This window comes from Bombus fervidus, chromosome 1, assembly GCF_041682495.2.
Source record: "Bombus fervidus isolate BK054 chromosome 1, iyBomFerv1, whole genome shotgun sequence".
In the NCBI taxonomy this organism is placed as follows: domain Eukaryota; kingdom Metazoa; phylum Arthropoda; class Insecta; order Hymenoptera; family Apidae; genus Bombus; species Bombus fervidus.
The window spans coordinates 13,447,089-13,466,704 of NC_091517.1; the positions used below are offsets into that span (position 1 = coordinate 13,447,089).

At 34.2% G+C, this 19,616-nt stretch overlaps 2 protein-coding genes across 2 annotated transcripts in view; both read left to right on the forward strand.

Moving 5' to 3' along the window:
- The first annotated feature begins 329 nt into the window (after positions 1–329).
- On the forward strand, positions 330–12,957 carry C12.2 (von Willebrand factor A domain-containing protein c12.2). The gene is made up of 19 exons (XM_072002738.1): positions 330–537; positions 616–699; positions 782–1,203; positions 1,280–1,444; positions 6,522–6,680; positions 6,763–6,999; positions 7,071–7,283; positions 7,369–7,529; positions 7,594–7,876; positions 7,964–8,662; positions 9,029–9,409; positions 9,514–9,665; positions 9,837–10,266; positions 10,335–11,089; positions 11,167–11,477; positions 11,546–11,797; positions 11,982–12,376; positions 12,449–12,687; positions 12,771–12,957. Exons 1-19 carry the CDS (start codon positions 429–431, stop codon positions 12,886–12,888), a joined length of 5,565 nt encoding a protein of 1,854 aa, XP_071858839.1. The 5' UTR covers positions 330–428; the 3' UTR covers positions 12,889–12,957.
- A 787-nt stretch (positions 12,958–13,744) lies between these two features.
- Hwt (SH2 domain-containing adapter heavyweight) overlaps positions 13,745–19,616 on the forward strand; it is a 251,558-nt gene continuing 245,686 nt past the window's right edge. The window contains exons 1-2 of the mRNA XM_072003057.1: positions 13,745–14,053; positions 18,366–18,924. Coding sequence (XP_071859158.1) covers positions 13,752–14,053; positions 18,366–18,924 — 861 coding nt within the window. The 5' untranslated portion in view covers positions 13,745–13,751. The remainder of the gene's footprint in view (positions 14,054–18,365; positions 18,925–19,616) is intronic.

A 19,616-nucleotide genomic window follows, 5' to 3' on the forward strand; every position in this document is an offset into this window, starting at 1 on the left:
TAAATAATAAATATTCAAATTATAACATGTGTTCTAAGTACAATCCTCCTCGAGCAAAAGTACAACTTTCGAGTCGATTAGACTATTGTCCAATTCCTTTTTTGTGTACTATAAACTGGTATGAATTTATATCATGTAACCTTACAGAAGTATTATATGAAGACATTTAAATTTCTTGTTTACTTGAAATATATATTACAATATAAAAATATTGAAAAGAGTAGTATTATGAAATATTTTATTGTGTTCATTTTTGTATTAACTTGTATCAAACTTTAATCACGATAATCAGTTCATTATACAATCATAATAATCTATATACATATGTATATATATCGTTATAAGTAATCGTATATATTTTTACGAAAAAGAATATCTTTTCTATAATTCTTTTTAAACTGTAATGTGGAATAAATTAAAATAAAACAATGTTATACGTTTTATGTCATTTTTATCGTATGTCAACTAATCATAAAGTTTTAACGAGATCTAAAGTATTTCGTTCTAACCTTTTATTATTTACACGTTGCAAATCAGGTATAATAAATTAAAATAAATCAATTATTTGTGATATGGCGATATCACTGTAGTTTAATTATTTCATTTTAACTTTAGATAATAATATGATTGTTAGTATTGGCCAAGTTTCAAAAACAGTGAAAGCACCACAAAAACCTGAGTATGTGCCTAGAAAATACTGTAAGTTAAATAAGTATTTTCCTTACATTACTTACTTTGTTTCTGAAGGAAAGCACTATAACAGTGATTTTTATGCAAACAGTGTTAAATCTGTCTACTCAAAATGAGGATGCATCTACATTAAGGCATTTAAAATGGATGCTTCAAAAGGATGTTTTATCTCAAGATATTTTTTTAATTGGAGGTCCAGGGACTAGACGTAGAAAATTAGCTCTTGCTTTTCTCGAATTCACAGACCGTGAAGTAGAATTTATAGCACTTTCGAGGGATACAACAGAAGCAGATCTAAAACAGCGGAGAGAAATAAAAAGTGGCACTGCCTATTATCATGATCAAAGTGCTGTGAGGGCTGCAACGAATGGAAGGATTCTCATTATTGAAGGTGTAGAGAAAGCTGAAAGAAATGTTCTTCCTGTTCTGAATAATTTATTGGAAAACCGTGAAATGCATTTAGAGGATGGGAGATTTCTTGTCCCTGCAACACGTTATGATAAGTTACTTAAGGTATTAATATCTGTATAAGTGCATTGATTTCTTATTATTGATTAATGGATTTAGTAAATGTGTATTTTTTTTTTAGATATACAGCCAGGAGGAATTAGATAATTGGAGACTAGTTAGAGTTAGCGAAGACTTTAGGGTTATTGCACTGGGTATGCCAGCACCAAGATATCCTGGTCATCCACTTGATCCTCCTCTTAGATCTAGGTTTCAAGCCAGACATATTCCACCTCCAAGTTTTGAAGTGAGTATGTTCAGTTAATAAATAAGGTATCCTACATAATTTCACTTAAAATAATTTTACTAATATTAAAAATGATATAAAAAGAATTTTATGATTAAATTATAATGTAAAATTACTGTTCACCTCATCAAAAAAACATAATACGTGCATTATGCAATATATTGTGCAAAATTTTTACATTAAATAATTTATTCAATAAGTTCAGTGAAAATTATATATATATATATATTTTTATTTTCACTGAACTTATTGAATAAATTATATATATATATATATGTGTGTGTGTGTGTGTGTGTGTGTGTGTGTGTGTGTGTATAAATATAAAATTATAAAATTATACAACGCAACTCTTTCTGAGTATACATATTTATAGTATTTATTAGCAATATAGAGATTTAGAAGTTCGTGAGTTATAGGTTTTATGTGACAACGCTCAGTAATTACTGGCGCGGCTCAGAGAAGATCGTGGCGCGTGTAATTTACTAAAGTTTTACTTGATTTATGTAGCGTCGTATCGTTAGGTATGGGGTGCGGAGGTCGCACAAACCCCTCCAGTCGGCCATCCCTTCCGGAGCCGGTTTCCTTCCTATATAAACTGTTCGTAGCTGCGCTATGGTCACAGTCATCGTAGTTTAGATCGCGTGTCGCGAGAACAGTGGAACCTTGTTTGTCCTCCTGTTTAACTGGGAGTCAATACGTCGGAATTCGGTCGAATCACAAGTTCAACACACGTTGTTACTGAATATAGGAAGAATTATTAATAATCAAGATATATGCTTGAGAAATAAAATAATACAAAACGTCTTTTTGTATCTAAAAATTTTAAGAATAAGAAATATGGTAAACTAAAAGAAAATATTTGTAAAAAAGAAACGTTACATCATTTAATGCAAATTGCTCGTGTTAATACTATATATATTAATTACATTTTAAAAAATAATTTGAAATTTCTGATGTATTTCTTTCTCGTATATTATTGTTGAATTAATAAGTTAATAAGTAAATTATAATTGAACAATGCCAGCAATATGGTCGTCATCAGAAAGACCAATATCCGTTCGTACTATCTGGGTGGACGGTATTCGACACGCGATCTTATCACCCGATGATCCATTGATCCATTCCAATTCACGTCGACGTTCACGTGTATCGAGGAATAAAAGTTACTCAACGGAGTATCAACAGTTGGAATCGAGGCTGGATCGACTGAACAATTGTTTCACAGACTTGCAGATGGTAGTTAGCAACGGTCTTTCAGAAGTCAAAGAAACTTCTCAGATATATCGCAAACTATCCGCACCTCCTTGTTCCAGAATTTCGACTAGTACGTCCGATACTAGTATCTTAGAATCTATCCTAAATAATAATAGAAAATTTAAAACGAAGTATCGCTGTCATAAAGCAATGAAAGAAGACCCAGTATGTTTCATCGACGAAGAAATTCTTAAAAGTGATATTTGTGAAAGAAGAACATCAGAGTCAGAGCCAGATTTTAAACTAAATATAACAGAATGTAGGCAAACGGAGGGAACATCCGATACTTTTTGGAATCCATTATTCGAAAGGGTGCTCCAGTGGTTGGATTTGTCTGGGAAAACGCAAAATTTCAAGAACAATTTCGAAGACCACTTTGCGGAAAGGCCATCTGACGAGGAGGAACAAAAATGGAGTGCTACTAAGAGAAGACTTCCCCGTTTGAAACGTGATCCTTTCGAAGATAGAGAACGAATAACGATAAGAAACAACAAATTACCTAGAGAGCGTAATTCAGAACGCCTTAAAAAGGAAGAAAATAAAATGACGCAAAGTCGGTTGCCCAAGATAAAGAATACGAGGGAACAGTTTCAAGAATTGAACGAAAAGTTAAATAGCGCAAAAACGTTTCCAAAGTCTGACGGAGATGAATCGAAAAATGAAATAAAAGAAAAAACATCATCAACAATATGGTGTCCTCCTAGCCGATTAAAGTTGCACGTAGTAATACCGAGTGTGGCTTGCAAAGAGTTTTACATGTCCTCGCAAGAATCATTGGTAGATGACTAAAAACAGTATTTAATCAGTCATATCATTACATGCATATTAGCAGCTGTCTAATTTACATCAGATCTCCATAACATAATGTTTTCTAAAACTAATATTATTTTTTGCTGCAAGACTATCTCTAACAGGAATCTTATAAATCTACATAGATTAATCAACTATTAGAACCTTTATCATAAGTGATATAACATACTGTTTCTAGTGATAGAATTTTATTAAAAATCCCAACATGTTTAATACAAGTACTTACATCACTTAAAGGTAATTATCCATTATACATACGTATACTTACTAACAGCATGTAGCTGAATTGTTTTTAATTCTTTTATAAACACTCGTATTACTTTTATTTATTCGATTATAATGCATTATTTCTTTACATCAATTGCATGCGATACGTACAACGATAATTAATTTCTACGCGTTAGCTCGATTATTCGCGGAAATGTGTTTCCCCATTTGTATAGCGAGCCTTTATTCGTTAATACTTGTGCATCGCCATGTATCATCCCTGTTTCATCCCTGTTCGCCACTTCCTACTGAAATTCAATACGTCGCGGCGTCGGAATAAATCCGGTTTTATCGAGAGTCAATTCGACACCCATTATCCTGCGCGTGAAGGAGCAGTTGGAAATGGTGCCGGCACGAGACGTCGCGACCAAAGAACCTTACACGCTTTAACGTCGTTTAGTATTGTTTGCAAATTGGACAAAGCAAATAATATTCGTGGCGAGGGTCACATAAAAAGTCAAATATAATTAAGGGGTATTTAACTACCTTAGGGCGTTCCTTCGTGACGAGACGACAGAGTTTCCAATAGTACCTCTAAATTTTCGCATTATGCAGTGCTATTTACGAACCAATAAGTTTACACGTAAAAGATCTCTGTTTTACTTTAAAACATATCCGTATAACGTAGGTTGAAAGTAGTTTTGGTACCTGGCACCTAGTTGGAAGATGGTATTGTTATTTCAAAAGTTAAGAGCAAAAGACTACTTTTTTAAAATGTGACTTTATAGCATTAATTTCTTCCAAGAAATTGTATTAATCATACAGAAGTGGAGAAATTTATTTTTTCCAAATCAGACTCACGTAACATAACGAAATCAGTTGTGCACTGAATATTCTGTGCTCCCGTCTCTTTTTAACAGCGAATTACTTTGCTGGAATTACATATATACTTAGTTTTAACGAGTTGCATATGTATTTAGTTTTATTTTCAATGCTCCATTTATGAATTTACATAAACGAATTTATAAGATTCTTTCTTAAATTTCCTATATTAGCGATGCAGTTTTAAAGATTTAGTTTAAAAAGAACAATGAAAATTATTGGGAATAATCGAATAATAAATCATGGTATGGTATGGTTTATATTGCATAATTGTGACATTTTTGTAAGGGTTGAATATTTTACATAGTTAAGGTAGAGAACTGCCGATTATTGTGTAATAGTACATGATTTATGAACTCTGCATTGAACCTCGATGATTTATTGGAGGCTATAAATCGCGTGATTGCAGTTTCGAACAAGACATTGATGTCATAATCGGTCAGAGTATTTTAAGAAGTTTCCGAAAGTTTGTCACTTACATCAGAGACATGTATCGTTATTTAGAAAGGAATGAACAGTGTCGATCTTATCTCAGAATATAACTTTTGTAAAAAAGTTTGCAGTTATTCAACACTGCAGCAATTCCTTTAAATTGCATTCGTTTCATGAGTTATTGGAAGTGACATCAAACGCCAAGTAATAATGCAATTTAACATGCAATCGTGATCTATGTTCATTAATAGAAACTTTAAGTTCTATTGAAAGAGACAAAAAGAACCTTGTAATGAACGCATACTCGGTAACGATTCGTTCGAAACATATCCAACTTCTCCGTTTGTAAGAAAGTAATTGCTTTTCCTACGTACGTTTACAAGTACTATAGAAATGATTCTTTATCACTATAGAATGGCAAACGTAGATTATTTCTATTTGCCCTCCACTAAAGGGACATTTTCGTGATATCATTTATTACAATTTTACGAAAATTAATATAATAATCGCTAATTAATACAACGTAATATCACGATAATTTGCTTTTAATGTCGTTACGAACAAGTAGAAAGAATCTATGATAAGGCAGTCATTCTACGATCATAACGAGCTGTTTCTATGATACTTGTAAATGTTCTTCATACCAATACAAAAATATACGATATACGGAAGTTTATACGGTTGTTTCTGACATATCAAAATCTTAAGGTATTGATAATTAATACAAAATATTAAAAAAAACAATCGTGTAATCTATCATGTATGTACTTCCTAAATTTTTGAAAATTAAAATCCTTTAAACTTTTTAAGTATTAATACAGTAGCAACAATGAAATCTTTCAAGAGCTGTTTCTTTGTTCTTAACGAAAATAGGGATATAAGAAAAATTTGATGGAAGTTGAATTGATATCGAGGTAGTTTCAGTTTTTTTCGCTAGATCTATTCCGGGGATGGTTAAAGCAATCGTATTTTCCCGGAAACCGCGATAATCGCGTCGATAGGTCTGAGAATGTAGTCCAATTGAAACTTTTCGATAGAAATCTGTAAGCTATCTAGAGAGTTTCGTGCCGAGTGGTAGTTATTATCGTACTTGGCGCGCACTGGAAAGCTCTCTTGGTGCTAATCACTCGCGTGGACTGTTTCAAACAAATTGTGGTGTAACATTCCGTACGCGGACTTGTTCACAATTATGCAGGATATGCGGTTCTCCGGCAAATAGAAATAATGCGAATACCTCGCGGAAGTAGTGTAACCATAACTTTGCTCACTATGAGGTATTCGAAGCAGCGTGAATTATTAACTTCTGTTTGAGAGTTGAAGTCATCGTAAACAGTATGCTTCGCACACTCATTGTCAGCATTAACACGCAAGAAAAAGTTTAAACAAATTTTCTTACATCATGTAAAAGAAAAAAATTGATTAAAATATCAAGCTAAAATAGTATTTAGAGAAATTTTCGAGAAATTTATTTGAACATTTTTACAATTTTTAGGAGCAATTGAACACATTAAAAAATCTAGTTACGCACACTGACACTGTGAAATTAAAGCAACTATTATCGTGCTCGCACGCTTTCGTTACACAAGAGGCTGTGTCCTTAGGTCTTCCGGATTTTCCTCTCGATAATTTGACATCGGTTGCTATTATACTGGTAAATTGTTTATCCTAAATCCTTCTTTATTCTGAATTTCGATCTATTATGTATTATTTGTTAATTTGTGTGTAAACCGCAGGATAAGTGTCCATACCTGTCGGTGTACGATATATTTTACAGGTGTTATCCGTATAAGCTATTTTTGGCAAAGGAGGGTCAATTGGCCGTCGAAAGCATCCTCGAAACTTTTAATATACCGAAACCAACGAAGCACGACGTTATGATTTCAAAACATGTAAACGTAGATAGGAAAAATGAAGAAGACAATTCAATGAGTATAAGTATAAAGCATCCTTCTGGGGAAATAGGGTTGAACGTGAGTAGACTTGTTAAGAAAGAAGAATTTATAAATTTGCACATCATATCTCAATCGTATGTTTTAAACAGGTTTCTTGTGGCACGAAAAAGATTAATGAAAAAGCACAAGAAAGTAAATACGTAGAAACGAGTTATCAGAATAATTTATTGATAAGTTTATTGGAATCGCATGTTGTTTCTGATATTTGTTTGATCGGCCCAAAAGGATGTGGGAAATCAATAACTGTACAAACGTTAGCTAATTTATTAGGGTACGAAGTCGAGCCTATCGTATTGTATCAGGCAAGTGTCACATATTCGTACACATCTCTAAATTAATTTTAAATAAACATACAATTTATTTGAAACAACTGAAATATCTTCTTAGGATATGACATCTAGAGACTTGATACAACAACGGACAACATTGTCCAATGGTGATACGGTTTGGAAAAATTCGCCGCTAGTCGACGCAGCTTTGCATGGAAAATTGGCTATACTGGATGGAATTAATAGAATCGATCCTAGCACTCTAGCTATTGTACATAGGTACATTGTCTTTAAACATTTTAAGCTCTCCAAATGCCCTTTTATTCGTTTTATTCATTTTTAGATTGGTTCACGATCGAGAGTTACAGTTGCACGATGGCAAAAGACTCATCAGAGCAGATCGTTACGACGAGATAAAGGAGAAGTACAATAAATCCGACGCAGAACTGCAAGAATCAGGTGTGCTGCGTATTCATCCATCGTTTCGAATTATAGCTTTAGCAGAATCACCGATGCTTAACACGTCTTCGAGGCAATGGTTGAATTCAGAGCTGCTCAGTTTGTTCGTTTTCCACGAGATGAGACCGCTCACCAAGTCGGAGGAGCTCCATATCATTCGATCAAAGGTATTTATTATCATTTTCGTTCGTTCCTTCTAACATTTGACAGAGACGCTTCCATGCATACCAAGTGATGTCTTACGTTGTTTTTAGTACGGGGAACCTTCCACGGCGTTATTAAACATTCTGGAATTGGCGCACGTACTGCGATCCTCTAGCGATCCAACTTTACAGTCCTTGGCTAGTTTTCTCAGTACGAGACAGCTTCTGAGGATAGCAGAAAGGATGCACAAGTTTCAAACTGACGATGCTTATAGCGCAGTGCAACGCTCTTGTCTGGCTCGTTTCTTACCAACGATAGCGAAACAAGCACTGGACGATTGCTGCAATAGAATAGATATCGTTGCAACGAAAAATACGGTGGACCAGAACATCAAGTGTCAAATTAATGAGAATACCGTACAAATTGGCAATACGGTTACCAAACGATACAACACGACAGCTTTGACAAAAGTACCTGATGTTTTATTTTACGACGTGCCGCAACACGTTGCGTTATTGGAGAATCTACTGCAAGACTTTAGTTTGGGACAGAATCTGTTGCTAGTTGGAAACCAGGGTGTCGGCAAAAATAAAATCGTCGATCGATTGTTACAACTTCTAAATAGGCCGCGTGAATATATACAACTACACAGGGACACTACTGTTCAAACTTTGACTCTTCAACCAATGGTTAGGGATGGAAAAGTTGTGTACGAAGACTCGCCACTCGTGCAAGCTGTTAAATTGGGACACGTGCTCGTCGTTGATGAAGCGGACAAAGCTCCAACCCATGTTACCTGTATTTTAAAGGTATGTACGTGCAAACTAAGTTATATCGGATGTGTTATCATAGAAATTAGTAGCCCACATAAAAGAGACGTGTACAGCTAATGAATCTGGTTTATAGTTTCCAAATAATTTAATTTAGACGATCTCTGCAACAATTTTTAGATTTAATCTTTTAATTTCTATATTTAATATTTTGGAGACTAAGAAATAATACATTTTTTTATTGCCCGGACACTTTATAGTTGAACCAAATATCGTCCTGAATTATGAAACTTCAGCCAGTAAAATTACGGAACTTTAATGCCACCATAACTTTTCTCAAAGTCTTAAGATTAGTCTTAAGATTTAATGCGTACAATTTCATTTTCTATGATCTTCTGATTCCAGACTTTAGTCGAATCTGGTGAAATGATATTATCAGATGGAAGACGTATAGTATCTTCTCTAAGTTCTGACGAAGAAAATTCGAATAAAATATTGCTTCATCCAGATTTTAAAATGATAATATTAGCAAACAGACCCGGTTTTCCATTCTTGGGAAATGATTTCTTTGGAGCACTGGGTGATTTATTCAGTACGCATACGGTCGATAATCCAAGCGTTGAAGATGAAATTCAACTTTTGAAACGTTACGGCCCGAATGTAGACGAACAAATAATATTTAAATTGGTAAAAGCTTTTGGAAAATTGCGAAATATGGCTGATCAAGGATTAGTTTCGTATCCATATTCGACTCGGGAAGTTGTTAATATTGTAAAGCATTTAGAGGTGAGCTTTCATCATTGTTTATTATTTATATGAACCTCGATCCAAAGCTTTATTCAATCCGTGATGGTTCGTTCATTGGCCAATTTTTTTACTTACTTTTTCAGAAATTCCCACAAGAACCGTTATCTAAGGTGGTGCGAAATGTATTCGATTTCGATCGATATAGCGAGGAAACTTTTGATACTTTAGTATCTGTATTACACGAATATGGGATTCCCATTGGAACAAGTCCTACTAATATTTCGTTAGCGAAAGAGTAAGATATTTAATAAAAAGAATTCCGTTAGAATAGCTTTTACCTCGGGCAAATGAAAGTTATACGTTTAACATGTATTTTTATTTTTGAATAATATACACGTATTTAGAACAAGAATAAAACATAGAAAGAATACAACGTTTAATATTTCTTTTTCCTTTTCCTTTGCAGAATATCTTTGCCGGAAAGCAAAATTAGTGCTACATGGAATTTTTCTAATAAGCAGGACGTGCTAGGCGTGCAGGAAAAATATATTAAGTTAAAACCGCCGATAAGTTTAAGTCAAAAGATTTTACCTTTAGATCGCGTTGAAGCCAGATCAGCTTTATTTACTGAATTACAAAGTTATTGGACCATTCCAATTAGTGACACCGCCGTAGTCGCAGGTCTGTCAGTTATTAAAGGTACAAAAGCCGATGGAAAGGATGATGTAATTAATGTCCTTACTACGAATCCATTAAAGATCTTTAGCATGATTCAAGAATCAGATAAAGTTCAGGAAACTACGTTACATGGATTAATAAATTCTGAAAGAAGCAATAGACTTCGATTCACAATGGCAAGTGATAAAAATCAAAATATTTTAGTCTATGAAGAAACAGTAAGTAATTTTTATATCAAATGAATTTCTTTTTATTACAGCATATTGTACAAAATGTTTGTTTTCAGAGCAATGTTCTTTTAATAGTGAATTTAGGCGAAGGATTCGTTCAGAAGGTAGAAATATTATCTTTCTTCGATATGGCATCAGATAAAATATCAAATGCCTTGAGAAATACAAATTTTCACCGAAAAATGAAGACAGATTTGATAAAATCCCATAATCAAATCGTTTTCTATGTCTATAATTCTAACAAGATAGAAGTGGTCGATTTAAATCGTATGTGTTTCTACATACTGAATTTACCGTTTGAAATAGAATCAATTTTACTTCCATCAGAAAAAAGGTGGCTGATTCAAAGTAGAAATCAAAAGAAATATATTCTCAAGAAATCTGTAGATTCGTCACCGTGTCCAAATATTTTACAACAAATAGAGGAATCTAGCAAAAATAATTTTGAAAATGATTTATTTCTTGGTTGCACTGGCAGCAACTTGAACAGCAATCTACTTAGTGCAGCACTGAAACAGAAAATAGATGCTCCAAATAGATTGCTAGTATCTAACAATACCTATGCCACTATTGCTGTTGGATTTCCTGATCTAGATAGTTTTAACCAACTGCATACTTGGCCAAGACCAAAACAGAGCAGAAGCTCCGCGCCCCCTGTTTTTATGGATAATGGGCAAATTATTAGAACGGTTACGCCTCGTGAAGTTCCTAATGATATTCTTCCGAACACTGGAGCAAATTTGGGGGTCGTTGGTTATTTAGAAATTGTTGATATCGTAAATCATAAGCTACGATATATACCCGTACCAGAGTAAGTATATGTGATTAAATTTAATGTCCAATAATTACTAAATATGTACTTATTAACCGTATTATTTATATCCTTAGACTATCCAACGTAACGCATATGACTCAATTTTTGTATCCAAACAAGCATAATTTGTATATTGATCTTAAATCAAATCAGGATCTTGTAACGGTAGATGTAGGTGGTTGCGTTCGCCTTTGGGAGACGTCACTAGCGAATATTGAACAATCACTTGGAGCTTGGCGAAGAATGTTGGAAGACGGTAATGAAAATTTGCAAATGACGAAAGAAAGGTATTCTGGCTTGGATGTTAGTGGCCCGAAACATGGTAAAATCGATGACAAAAACGAACCGCACGTTGGAGGCAATACATGGGCAGGAGGAACCGGAGGTATGGTGTGTGATGTACTAAACACAACAAACGATGATGCAATATAAAATGTACAATGAAAATTTCAGGAAGGGACACAGCTGGTCTTGGTGGAAAAGGTGGACCTTATCGCTTAGATGCTGGCCATACGGTGCATCAACTTAGCGATGAAGAAAAGAACGCGGTACCAGAACATATTAAAAAGGCAGCGAGAGAAATGGGTCTTAAAGCGTTCCAGCAACGACTAAGAGAAATTAATATGAGCGAATATGATCATAATCTTTATTCCCAATTCAGTGACGCTGTTCAGAAGCAAGTTAAAGCGTTAAGAACTATAATAGGTTAATATATCCGCATATTGCTATATCAGTATACATTTCTAGACTAATTAAGGATGTATCAGACATCTGATAAACTTTAATGCGCCATTAGAATTAAATATTTATGCTTGGAAGAAATAATTTATAACTAAGGAATATTTATTTTATTTTAATAAAGTTAAAATGCTTCAATTACGTTTTACAGATAGTCTACAGGCAAAAAGTAAAGAACGTCAATGGTGCAGACACCAAACTTCCGGTGAGCTAGACGATACTAAATTAATCGAAGGATTAACAGGGGAAAGAACGATTTACCGAAGAAGGGCGGAGAAAGAACCCGAGCTCGGCACTCCTCCGACAAAACCGAAGCGTTTAAAATTAGTAGTGGACGTTTCTGGTAGCATGTATAGGTTTAATGGCTATGATGGACGTCTTGATAGAGAAATGGAAGCTTGTGTTATGGTAATGGAGGCGTTTAGTGGGTACGAAGGGAAGTTTCAGTACGATATCGTTGGCCATTCCGGTGATGACTATAATATTGTTTTTGTAAAGCATACTCAACCGCCGGCTGATAATAAGCGTAGATTGGAAGTAATAAAGGTAATAGTAGTTAAAAAACATTGCTTCAATTAAACGTGAGGTGCGGTATTACGAACGATATAATTTTTTTAGACGATGCATGCACACTCACAATTTTGCATGTCTGGCGATAATACTTTAGAGGCGACTCAACATGCGATCGCGAATCTAGCGAAAGAAGACGCCGATGAATGTATCGTTGTTGTGCTGTCGGACGCCAATTTTGAACGTTATGGTATTCGTCCTGAGCTATTTACAAAAATTCTTACATCGAATGCAGATGTTAATGCATTTGCTATATTTATTGGTTCTTTAGGCGATCAAGCTTTTCAGTAAGTATATTGTTTGATATTCGTAAAATGTTTGAATACTTTGTAAAAAAATACAGATGAAAATGTATATTTTTAATTTTAAGTTTAACCAAGAAGATAGCCTCGGGACGTGCGTTTGTCTGTATGGATCTGAAGGATATACCTCGAATCTTGCAACAAATATTTGCTGCTTCTTTGTTAAGTACTACAAAATCAGGTTGATGTATCGCCGATATAACATACTTTGTTATCAATCTTTAAATAAATATTTATAAGGATATAAACCTTTAATAGCTAAGAAATGTATTGTAATATATACGTATTTCGTATTATTATTAATTTATTATATATACATATGTAATAGAATTACTTTTATCAAAATAATTTATTTTTACATTAAAATTAGTACTAATAATTAGTACTAATAAATTAATTCTACCATATTTTGTATTATCTTTCTTATTATAATTACTTTAAAAACATATATTAACCAATATTTACTAATTTAAAACATGCAATACTTTTGCAAATATTGGTATCATTCTACTTATTGCACTTGACTATCTAGTAACAATAGAACATCGAATTTTACCGAAATTAACCGAAAGCACTCGAAACTATTCAAAAACGTATCTTTACATTTCCATTCAATTTGCCCATAAATACAATTAATATAAATCTATTTATCCCATATACGTCACAACCAATTTATTTCATGATTAACACTTCAAAATAATACAAAAATGCTCTTATATAAAAAACAAAATATCTTACCGAGCAGTCCGCGAAATGAGCCAAAATCATCTCCAAACCAGTCAAGAAACATTGCACTTCACACTTTGAAAGAAGACATTACATGTTACACACGCTGAATTTATTCCACGTGTTCGTCGAAGAATTATATCGTGTAGGGGGAGGTTCGGTGCTTGCGCATCGCTAGGAGTCAAGACTCGATGCGTGTTGGTGAGGGTTAGGGAAAAATGGGGGTGACGTTGCGAGTCGAAGTTGACCGAACACAGTCGAAGCGAATCGAGAGTGTCGAGTGGTGTGGGGCGTGCATTTATTAGTCGCACGCCGGTCGTTGAATGGAGCGGGTGTGGAGACGTGTACAAGGTGCCGGGCGTCGTGGTGCCACAGCTCGCTGTGGTTGCCCTGTGCAGCCTTGTCAGCTGCACGTGGACCAACGCGCGAAACGAGGAGGCGGTCGAAAATCTCGCGGTGGACCGCAAACGATCGTGTGTGGCTGTCAAGTGCAGCCATGTCCGGTACATCCGGTACTGATTAGGGTTCGTCGTACCCGACCCGCGGTTGGCAACTGTGACTGTCCACCGGAATCGCAACCTTGTCCGCATGTACCGCGTTCATCGGCTGTTCGACGTATTCGAAGGTAAATAAACATCTGTCATTGCATGTTTTTCTCGATTACCTCCGATATTTGTCGTTCCTTCTTTTTCCGCTACTGTCCAATGTTTGGCGCGACAGTATATGCTGTGTACACGTTGCAAACCATTATGAATTAAAGAGGTGCAAGGGACGAAGGTCAAAGTAACCGTGTGCTGATCGTATTTGCGAAGCCGTAAACGAGGCTCGTTGCGGCGCGAATATAGTGAAGTTGGCATCCTTTTGTAGAGTCAGGGTAATGTGTCCACTTAGTCCTATTTTCTTTGAGTAGTTCGCAATCGAATCGTGTTATCTTGTTGATAAAATGTTTCTTAAGTTTGATGAAAAGAATTTCCAAAGTTTGATGAAAATACGAAGGAATGGTTATTTGATATATATAATTTTTCGTCACAATTCTATTGTTAGACTAAAGTTTTTCTTAAAATATTTCCTCAACACGTAAGATTGAAACAAAGGCGAAATTAGAATACAAAAATTCGAAGACTATGGTAAGGTTAACAATGGAAAGGTTAGCGAGGAGATTCCGCGATGTATCGTAGTAAAGTAGAGGGACAGAGGTTTGACTAGTCGAATCACCATCGTGTGATTTTATTATACCAAATAAATGTAAGGTTATGGACTGATCGAATGGCTGCTTCTAGGAAGAAATACATAAACCAAAACTTATTGCATTGTAGGTTCGTATTCTACAGGTTGCTCAAGAAGTGCATAATAGTTTCAATCTTGTATTTCTCTATTTATTTCGAAATAGGATCGGTAATGTTATATTAGAAGGAACTTTTGTCAGAAACTTTTTGCTAAAAGACAGATATGAGATAATTTTATTGGATAGTAATAGAATTTTTGATATATTAAATATTGATATATTTGAATATGATATATAAATATCTATATGATTCTAGATTAATAATAACATTTATTAGAGTAATATTATAACGATAAATTAGAGTAATATTATAACGATAATTGAAACACATATATGCTATCTGCCTATAATTAATAACTAATATTTGTGTCTGGCATTGGAAAATAGAATGCATATTTATTCACAAATTAAAATAAATGAATTATAAAAATGTGAATATTTTATTTCGTAAAATAAACACTGTCACTGTGCTACGTCTAAATGTACATGTCGTATTCATAATATTTCCTTATATTTTTTTGACTCTTCGTAATATGATTGTATGGAAACATCATTGATATCGACAATGTTTATTTTATAGCATAGTTGTCAAGATGCGAATTACGTTTCAACTACATGATATTCGAAATAGTAATTACATAGATATTTTTATTTCCGTGTTAGAACCTTTAAAGTGAAAAATCGATGGGCAAAAGCGTGCTTTTTTATGAGCCAAGAAAGTGAAATGCATTAATGATTTAAAATTTGCTTTGCTTTTATCAATCATTATCGTTGATGTCGACAAAGTTTATTTTATAGCATAGTTGTCAAGATGCGAATTACGTTTCAGTTACATGATATTCGAAATAGTAATTACATAGATATTTTTATTTCCGTGTTAGAACCTTTATAGTGAAAAATCGATGGGCAAAAGCGTGCTTTTTTATGAGCCAAGAAAGTGAAATGCATTAATGATTTAAAATTTGCTTTGCTTTTATCAATGTCAAATATGATTGAAACATTTTAGCAATAAAGTTTTAGTAATACGTTTTACGTTCAAATCAGTCAACATTGGTCTTACGAACGTAATTTTGTATAGCTTCCATCGTATCTCTTAATTAGTTTTTAAGGTAAATATTTTATTAATTTAACTTCTGGTTTATACGAGGAAGTCTTTAATAAGAGACACTTAACACCAACTTATCAGAATATCGTTTGTAAATTGTTAATAAATCGTTTGTGAAGTTTGAAGTTTAAAGTTTCAAAAAGAACATTTTGTTCAATTGTGATTTAATTTTTTATATATCGTTCTCAATAATTTTGCTTGTACATTGTCTTTAAATATCGCACGTTTCAGTGTGTTATTTTGGTTTATTATGATCCTGTCTAAAAATAAAAGATCACAGGCTATCATATTGTTTTGCGGATTATCCTTCACAATTTCTTTTTCCCCTTTGTTCCTCAAAATTATTCGTAAACCATTTGAAGAGAAATTTCATATATTTTAGTTTGATGAATCTCATTTTCTTTTAACGAATTAATAACATTACATTTCTATTGTACGGACTATCAACGTAATAATAACTTCCAATACAATCAAGTATTATAACAATAAAATATAAGATACAAATATAAATCGGATAAATACAATCTCCTTTTGAAAATCGTTTAAATACGTACGTACATAATTTTCAGCATCGCCATGGGTATGTAATTAAGCAAGTTGTAATGAGGTACAAATGTAGTTTCATAGTTTCCAATGTAAGATTTATCAACGTTGTGCGAACTGCTTTATCCAGAACTACTAACTCTATCCAATTAACAATAACTTTATTCATTTAACACGATATTTTTAACCTTTCTCGAATGTTAGAGAAACGAGAAGCAAATTAACAAACTTATTCCATTATTTTTTTCGTTTCTCATATTATTTAATTTATCAAAATAAATCATATACGAACAAATACTATTTCCGTTTAAACGAAGGATATTTATATTTATAGCAAATATTTATATCTTTATAGCAAAAGTTGTATCGAACACAGGAAGACGACTTTAAATTCGACCACAAGCAGATACCAATCGATCAAATGTCTACGTCGCAATAGATATCATCAGGATCTGGCAGAGCATAGCTGTGATTACAGGCAAAGCCAATGGCATTTGGTAGGACTTATCTAGGCTAGTATGAATCGACTGGACATGACAGAAAGCATTAAAAGCTAACAGGATTCAGCAGGGTATAATATATCTTGGTACAATATGATTCGAACGTTGTAAAAATAGCCGAAACATCGGTAGAATTTAGTCAAAGTCGAGTAAGAAAAATTAAAGTCAGTTAAATACAAAGAAATCTGTAGGAATGCTGATCGTACAGTTCAATAATAATAAATGGCGCCACGTTCATGCGTATGGTCGTATAAAGATCAATATATAGGTCACGGTGTCAATGGCACTTACTTCCATTCTGTGTAGGTGGAATTTGATTCATAGAATTTGATTTTCATCGTAAATAACCGAATTGTATAATAACTACGATTCCGTATTGAAGAGTGTACGATGAGATGAGAAAGATGAATTTAATACAAGTAATTTTCACATTCATAGATGCGATCTATATACTAGTCTTGTTTGGAGTTAGAGTTTTCATAAAATTCTATTTTAATAGTTTAGACAGCATACCATAAGAGCATTTCTATTGGAAGTTATACCTCTTTAACCTGTTCTGGCCGTGTACCAGGATATTGCTGATATCAGGATTTAATGTCCTTGAAGATGGTACGCTGTTCTCTAATATTAGAGCCTTGTCGCTTCACATAGTCGCGAGAAATTCACAAGATCCAAGTTTCACCATTTATAGTTAGCAATCTATTTTACTAAATGATAATTACACAGGATATTGATTTTCTTTTTAAAAATTTCATTGGTACTTTCGTTTCTCGGAATCTCTCGTTTTCCAAAGATTAATTTTATCTTCTCTTGAAATCAGCGTCCTTTGTAAACTTTCCAAAAGCCTTCAACAACAGCGTATACGAGGACAACAAAACGTTCTTATTTACTTCACAAAACAGGCCAATAACAAGCAAAATGATTTGTAAGATGATTTAATAATATATTTTTTTTTATGTGGAAGAATTTTACAATCAATTCAATTTACAAATCAATAATAAGTGTTTATCGTATGTTTGATTCTAGCTGAATCTAATGTTTAAATATAGAGGGTAATGTCTTTTTAGCCTGCGGATCTGATTTGTCGTGTCAAGTAATTGAGTAACTAGTGGGTTTTGGTGGTTAATTCTTATATTATATCTATTACTGAATTTGGATATTTCTTTTTTAACTGTAGATATCTTAAGGTTAATAATATATTTAAATCATTTTTTTTAAGACCAAAAAAAAAAAAAAGGAAAAATATAAACAATGCACTCATGAAAATAAAAGTGACCATTTTAGTACCAAAAAATCATATTTTTCCATATTTTTGCATCGTTCTTCCCCATCATGCGAGAAGCGGCAGAACTTTCTCGATTATCCGATATACATTTTTGCATATCGTGTCCATTCTGTATATTTTAACGCTTTAAATGCATAAACATCACCTCCATCAATTTCAACCTCTTTCAGCGTAAGATATTCTGGTCTAATTCGACATCACATTCGTTATGTTGCACAGATGCGACTGTCCAGAACGACCTTGTCGACACTCAGCAGGAAACGGTGGTACGCGGCATCGGCTGCCAGTTCAACCCTCTTCACCCACTTTTTCTCAAGCGAACCAGCCAAACCAACAGCAGCAACAGCAACAGCAGCCGTGCGAGTGCGCCGAAAGAATAAACTGCACTCACACAGGCGGCGGCGAGTGCGAGTGCGGCGAGGAAGCAAAGCCATGCTCGCACACGGTCAGGCAACGCCGGTCGCGTCGCACGTGCGATTGCAGTGGAAGTGGCACGCAACCGTGCAGCCATAAGCCACAGCACGAGGGACGGATAAAGCGTGTTAAGTGCCGCGTGAGGCGCGCCGGTTGTGCCATGGCAAGGTGTACCGCGGAACTCGCGATGCTGCACCTGCATTGGGGCCTCGCCACCGAATGTGCGCCCTGCAGACCGCGTGCACTCACGCGACGGCTCTGCAGGAGGCAGCAAAGCGACAACGAACTCTACAGAAGCAACAGCTTCAAGTTTGAGCGGTTCGAGAGGAGCAAGGACGAGTGCGCGACTCCGCTGCGGAAACAGGTGAGTCTGCTTTATGATTCCCTTAAGTCTGGAACTAATATATCAACCCTTTGAGGTACGAATAAGATACATAATTTTATTTCAATCGTTTCGGAGTTAATTCTTGACTGACGGAAATTATAAGTCAGTTTTATCGTGAGCGAAGAATGTTTATTTTATAGCAATAAGTAAACGATGGGAAAATATTTTCATTCCCCTCTGGTAATAAAATTTGCTTAAAAAATAACGTTGCTCGTGTAGTTTGATAAGATAATTAAGGGTGAATAAAATTATATTTATGAAGAAATCAATGTTATCCTTCAGAGAGATAAAAATATGATTGATTGTTTTTAGCGTATGGCGTTAATTATTATAATTTTCGTATATTTACATAGATACACATTAGAAATTGTTTACAGTTAATTCTAGCGTTAATGAGTTTGTAAATTTTCACTTGCTGCATGAATTATTATTCATTAGTTGGTGGGATATGAAGTTTAAATGACCCACGTTGGCGTTCTTAGAATGACGACGTTATAGTTATTGCTAGATAATAGTTAGAATATTGATCTTTTTTCGAATTAGTTTAATGTCTGTGATAATAGAATCACAGATATTTCTCTGTGTGACTTTTTTTGATAATAGAAGTCTGAAGCATTATTTCATTTTATTTAGACGTTATATTGGAGAAAAAATGTGGAGCAAGTTTCGTG